Raw genomic sequence first — 6854 nt, 5'->3', positions numbered from 1 at the left:
CTTTCCTTGAGGCTTTGGGCTGAGTCCCTCCTCCCTGGTCCCCCATTGGGTCAGGGGCTACAGCAGCACTGCCAGTGAGGGACAAATGAGAAGAGCTGTTGATTTTTCCCCCTTGGCCATTCAGAATTACCCCACATAAATACTGAGAAACACCCTGCTCTCTCCTCACTTTTTCTCTGGATTTGTCCCTGGGCTGAATCTGGCACCCTACTGGTGGGTAGGGCCATGGGAGACTTGTTTATGCTCAGGGTGGCTGTGGGCATATGCTATGCCACCTTCAGTGCCTCTGCCTGGTAAGTGCTTCCTCCAACCCCCCATTCCCTGCCAAGGAAGCCCTCATTATCTCAACCCTCTTCACCAATGCCTCACTTTTTCTCTTTTTGGTAGGTCAGTGAACAATTTCCTCATAACAGGCCCCAAGGTAGGATGTCCCTGACTTGTTTTTACCCACCTGGCTTCCCAAGGGAATTACTCTGGGGAAGTAAAGGAGGGGAGGGGAGACAGTGCCAGAAGTCCCTCTCCCAGAGGAACCTGTGACTGTTCCTTAATGGAGAGCTAGCCCATTTAAGTCCTGCCTGCTCCCCATACCCCTGATCTGAGCCAGGGCTGAAGCTCATAGCACTTTCCCCTTTGCAAGGCCTATCTGACCTACACTACCAGTGTGGCCCTGGGTGCCCAGAGTGGCATTGAGGAGTGTAAGTTCCAGTTTGCTTGGGAACGCTGGAACTGCCCTGAAAATGCTCTCCAGCTCTCTACTCACAACAGGCTGAGAAGTGGTAAGTCTGTGTACTTGTACAAGGGGGCATATGTGCATGGAGGTGGGCTTGCAGTCTGTATGAATGTGTGGCATATATGTGCACAGTGAAATAGAAAAGTCATCAGTGATCTGGCTGTGGAATCTTGAGAGAGTTATTTCCCGTCTCTCAACCCCAGTTTTGCCATTTTGTCATAAGGCCAGCTCTGTTTAGTTCAACAGGAATATTATAAGGGTTGAATAAGGTGAATACAAAGGTATTTCTACACAAATGTAATAATCACTCTATTTGTTTAATGCATGACTGTGTCTGTATGTTTGTACACACTTACCTTGCACTGATGTGCATGAAATAAAAAATGGGGTAAAGGCTTTGTATTTGCAGCCCCTGAGGGAATTTCCCACCTGCCCAGCTGTCAAAAAATTCCAACAGCTGAGAAGCTGAGAGATCACATTGAGCTGAGCCTCGGGTGGGGTATGTGCATGAGTGTGTGTGTGTGTCTGAGCAACTATTTGTAATTATGTGTAGTAGTTTGCATAAAAGTCATTTACATAGAAACAATAAAGAGTTGCCCAAAAAGAATTAGGAGAAGGAGTAAAGAAGATGAGAACAAAAAAAAAGAAAATCTCTGTAGTGTATACAAAAAGAATGGGGAGTGTGTGGAAATGAAAGGACACAATGTTTATAAAGAGTTTAGTAAGATACAAGCTCAGTCCGTTGTAGCCGTGGTCACTGTGATTATTACATAGCTCTAGTTTCATGTCAGAAAGAAGAAAAGGTCCTTCAGTTTTCCGTAAAACAGCCGCATGGCCCTGAGTCCTCACTGCCTGAGGACCAAAAGCAGTGGCTAATGACCAGAGGCCTAGGCCGGACTTCAGGAGAGAGGAGCCCTGGTCCCAACACCACAGCTGGTGAGGAAAGCAGCTTTGGTCTCATCACTGTCTCTGGGTTTTATATACTTTCCCTCTGTGTAGCATGCGGATGCTCATTCCTACCCGAGTGAAGTAAAGATGAAGTAAGGAGACATGTACTGTTCTCTCAAGTACAAGAACGTCCTCTTAAGCCCAGGGGCAGGGCACAAGGGAGAGAAACAGCATTGCTTTTCCAAAGCCTCTGCTTTGGGTCATCAGAGTCCAAGTTTCCAGTTCCCTTTCTCTCTCCAAAGCCACCCGGGAGACTTCATTTATTCATGCGATCAGCTCTGCTGGAGTCATGCACACCATCACCAAGAACTGTAGCATGGGCGACTTTGAAAACTGCGGCTGCGATGAGTCAAAAAACGGGAAAACAGGTAAGTTGGGCTCCCTGATGAGAGGAAGAGGTGAGGAGTGCCAGGCTACGTGCAAACTGAAGCCTTCCAGGGAAAGGCTGAGGGGCACAGCTCCAGCTCCCTGGACTCCAAGAGCAACTTCATAGGTGGGAGGTCCTGGACCTAAACTCTCCCGAGAGCCGAGAGCCGAGGCTGGATCCATAATTCCAGGAACAGCATGGAGCACAGAGCTCTCAAACAAGGCATCTATGAGTGAAGAAGCCAAAGGCACTTTAAAGTTAATTCTCATATTTTGGGGTGAGAAGGGCTTGTCCATAATCCAGAGCACCCAATTATTTGTCACCTAAGACTTATTCAGATTTGTTACTAATGAGGGATGAGGTGACTCTAACAAGACTGTTGTAGGATAATGGTGTAGAAGTCCAGAATGTTGGACCTGCAATGAACATTTGAGGCCATCTAGGCCATCATCAGTGCACCTGCTTTTACTGTGGGTATAGACACTAATTGCCAAGAGCTGGGGAGTACCTGAAGGGTGGACAGGTGGCTTTGGGAACAGGACTTCCCCCTCCCCTCCAAATACCTCCATTTTCCTGTCTGCCCTTTAGCTGCAGCTTCACATGGTTCAGGCACATGGGGATGGCTTAGCCATGTCAGCCAAGGTGACCATGGATCTTCTCCTGGGACTTGATCGGGAACTGTATGCAGAACTTAATTCTGTTCTTATGTATAGGAGGCCATGGCTGGATCTGGGGAGGCTGCAGTGACAATGTAGAATTTGGGGAAATGATCTCCAAACTCTTTGTGGACAGCCTGGAGAAAGGAAAGGATGCCAGAGCCCTGATGAACCTCCACAACAACAGGGCAGGCAGGCTGGTGAGTATAGCAGTTGGCCAGTCAGCCGTCAGGCTCCGTACTGACAACACGTTCATATCTGTACAGCCCTTCAGAGCTTAAAAGAGCTATCTCATATCCATGTTTCATCCTCATACCACCCAGTAGGACTGGGATGACTACTCCCATTTTCCAGATGACAAAGCCAGTTAAGTAAGGTCAAGCCAAGTGACTTAGGCAAGGCAATATTACTAATTAATAAGCATCATAGCCAGACAATGAACTCAGATCTTCTAGTTTAGTCTCCTTATCACTAATCCTTCTACTCTGGCCCCTCCACAGGCCTTGCTTCCCTAACTTAAAATTTTAACCATTTCAACTGCATGTTCTAGGAGATTAATGGGGGCTTATGTCCAGCCTGTGTCTTGAGGTCTGTCTGGGCTTCAAGGGATTGGGACTGATCTAGGCTTCTCTGGAGGTTTTATTTCTCACTAAGACATCTGGTGGGGTGGCAATCCCTGATGTATTCTGATCTCAGATCTGGAAGCAAGTTGGAGTTAGAGTTAAGAGCACAGAAATTTCCCTCTGAACCTATATTTAGATGTTCTGGTTTCCCAAGGCAAGGGGAGGAGGTTTTCAAAGCAATTACAATGCTGGGTAATGCTGTGGTGTAGGGGTTCCAACTCCAGGAGCTTCCTTCCCTCTGGGAGAAGGCCCAAAGCACAAATCCAGGCCCCCACAAATACTCTAGCCCCCAGCTTCAAAACAGTATCAGTGCCAATGTCGGTATTTCTCTTTATAATTTACAAAGTACTTTCTTGGTCATTCTTACTCTAATTAGGTTGATAAAGCTCCGCTCAACAAGTGATGATGTTTGGGCCTGGAGCCTAGGTTTCTTGACTCCAGTAACCTTTTCAACACTCGGAGGGCTTTCCTTAAGAACCGCCCAGCTCAGGGCAGCTTTAAAATCACCAATACCAAGGCCCTTAAACCCTTGAATGTTCTAATTGATAAGATCTGAAGTAGGGCCCTGGAATAAGTATTTTTCATGGCCTTCCCCAAGCAATTCTGATGCTCCTCCAAAGTCAAGAAGCACAACTCTAAAATGTTCTATTTAATTGCTAACCGTTGGTCTTCCTACTCAGAGCTATTCTCTCCTTTGTTCTCTCTCTCCCCACCCTCTCTCTGAAGGCAGTGAGAGCCACCATGAAAAGGACCTGCAAATGCCATGGCATCTCAGGGAGCTGTAGCATCCAGACATGCTGGCTGCAACTGGCTGACTTTCGGGAGATGGGAGACTACCTAAAGGCCAAATATGACCGGGCATTGAAAATTGAGATGGATAAGCGACAGCTAAGGGCTGGGAACAGTGCCGAGGGCCGCTGGGCGCCCACTGAGGCCTTCCTTCCTAGTGCAGAGACTGAGCTGATCTTTTTAGAGGAGTCGCCAGATTACTGTATCCGCAATTCCAGCCTGGGCACCTACGGCACAGAGGGTCGGGAGTGTCTGCAGAACAGCCGCAACACATCCAGGTGGGAACGACACAGCTGCGGGCACCTGTGCACTGAGTGTGGCCTGCAGGTGGAAGAGAGGAGAACTGAGGCCATCAGCAGCTGTAACTGCAAATTCCAGTGGTGCTGTACAGTCAAATGTGACCAGTGTAGGCATGTGGTGAACAAATACTATTGCAAACGCTCCCTAGTCAGTACTTGGTCCCTAGGCAAAAGCAGCACCTGATAACACTTCACGCAAGATTACTTGCTCAATTGAATGACAATAGAGGGGGACACAGCTTCTCTCTTGGAGAGTGTAGATTGGAAAACAATTGGAAAAGCGCAGGGTTGTCCTGTAGTCCTCTTATATCTGCTATACGTGGGAAAATTGAGGCTCAAGATCATACAGTATGTTCTTGACAGAGCTGAAATTGGAACCTGGGCCTCCTCATTTGGGCAGACCACATTTCATCTTCCTGCAAGTTATTTCCTAGTGTTTGTACCTGTAGTTTTGCAGCTTGTTTGGTTTGGAATCCATACCCAGAGGGACCTTCAAAGTACATTCAGACCACATTCAACCTAGCTGTGCTGCTGAGAATCAGGGGGAATGGAAGCAAAAAATGAAAGAGTTCTGACCAGATTTCCAAAGGAGCAACCTCTCTGTACCCTGACTGGCTCCAAAAAGACCAGCTACAAGTTTATACAGATGAGTGGGTAGAGACCACATACCTGCCTAGTGGGAGGCTTTCAGGGTGTTGGGTTTTTCACCTCAGTATGCACTTTTACAAAATTCTTCCCCCCAAACCCTGGGGAAACCAGAACCCAACATAACCTGAGGACTTTCCCAGTTCAGGAACCAGCTCTGGAGTCATGGAGAAGTAATAATGGTCCCAGTGTCCCAGTAAGTGGACAGGTCACTACAACTTATCCAGACAACCCCTCTGAGAAATTTTTGCCCCCGAAGAGCTGTAAAAGGACTCTATTTTGTTACTTTCCCAGATTGGGAACTCAATTTTATTTTGTAATAAATGCTTCTAGAATGTGTATCCAGCTGAGACCTTTTATTTCTCTCTTTGGAAAACTTAGGATCAGAAAGGGAATGGGGAAACCATACTTCTGTATTCCAATTATGCACAAGGCTAAGGGAGAAACTGGAACTACCCAACCCCCTTGATATCCGAGTTTGACAGATAATAAGATTGAGACTAAGGAACTGGCCAAGAGGAAAATAATCCTGACTCCCAGATTTAAAAGGTGTTATTTTTAATGCAACCTAAGCAACTTGAGGAACAAGGAAGCCCTTTGAACTTGAACCATATTCAAAGTGTGTTTACTCTCCCAACTTGGGCTTCCTGGGGTGTCTGTACACCAAGGACCTAGGCCCCAGGGCAAGAGAATAGCAAAGTTGTGGATTCTACTTTCCTCATTTGCACTTCTACATCTTCCACTGGCAATCTTTGAGGGAGAAGCTGTTTCCAAAAAAAGAGCCCTGGGGGCACAGCCACTGGTCTCCTAAATCTGAGGATTTCAGCCTTGCCGGGGGATGGGAGGCTGAGGGGGCACGGGGGTGGGGGGATGCCTCTCTCTGCAAAGGTCAAGCATAAATTATTATTTAAATGCCAACAGGAAATAACCATGCCTTTATTTATTTATTTGTTTGTTTGTTTGTTTATTTATTTATTTTTTGGAGTGAAAAGGAATGTGAAATGTTCATTAAGGAAGTTGGCGTCTCAAGAGAAACCATAGGCAGATGCCTTGAGAGTCCACTCTGGTGTTTTTATTAACCACAGATGACAGAGACAAGAAGAAATCCATAAAAATTCAGCCTATGTCCAAAAAATGAAACATTCTCTACACAGAGAAATGAAATGTGGGTGTGGGTGTGGGTGTGCAGAGGCAGTGGAAGAGGGGATGGGAGAGATGCTGTCTACGCACAAAATTGTGGTGAGACATAGACAACCAATGGATTATTTCCCTGTGACTCAGAGAGAAAAAAACATCAAGTTATCTGGTCTTGAGATTAAACCCTAAATAAACACAGATGCCAAAGCACCCATCGTGAAACCTGAGCCGTGATGCTGGGCGAGGGAAATGCACAACCTGGGTTTTCTCCCTTTATTCCAAACGAAATCTCCATCTAAAGAACCCAGGTACCTGATGCTTTGACATTTTCCCCTGGACCTTGTTGACATTCAGAAACAAAACCATCCCCACTGCCCTCTCCAAACTGTCATTCAAGAAGAAGATGCCTTGCATTTTCTGTAGGTTTATGGCTGAGGTTTTCACTAATGAAAACCAGAGCAATTGCAATTCCATGAAAAGTTTGTCAACTTCCTCCAAATCCCATAGTCCCAGTTCTTCCAAGCATCATTCATCTTACCCTCATGGCAATCAATCACATCAACCAATCCTCCCACATGGACCCTGGGCCAGAAACTAAAGGAATTTGAATTTCTCTACATCCATCACCTTCCTGTCAGGGATTCATTCTCAGGCATTATT

General features: G+C 46.4%; 1 protein-coding gene across 1 annotated transcript; it reads left to right on the top strand.

Moving 5' to 3' along the window:
* Nucleotides 1-225: 225 nt before the first annotated feature.
* On the top strand, nucleotides 226-4596 carry WNT8A (Wnt family member 8A). Its single transcript, XM_090290252.1, has 6 exons — nucleotides 226-293; nucleotides 388-421; nucleotides 638-776; nucleotides 1921-2046; nucleotides 2759-2901; nucleotides 4051-4596. Exons 1-6 carry the CDS (start codon nucleotides 226-228, stop codon nucleotides 4594-4596), a joined length of 1056 nt encoding a protein of 351 aa, XP_090146378.1.
* The last annotated feature ends 2258 nt before the right edge of the window (nucleotides 4597-6854 follow it).

This window comes from Furipterus horrens, unplaced genomic scaffold (genome assembly GCF_987537825.1).
Source record: "Furipterus horrens unplaced genomic scaffold, mFurHor1.1.pri manual_scaffold_10, whole genome shotgun sequence".
In the NCBI taxonomy this organism is placed as follows: Eukaryota; Metazoa; Chordata; class Mammalia; order Chiroptera; family Furipteridae; genus Furipterus; species Furipterus horrens.
Note: the sequence above shows the minus strand (reverse complement) of the source record. Positions and strands in the feature narration are given on the sequence as shown.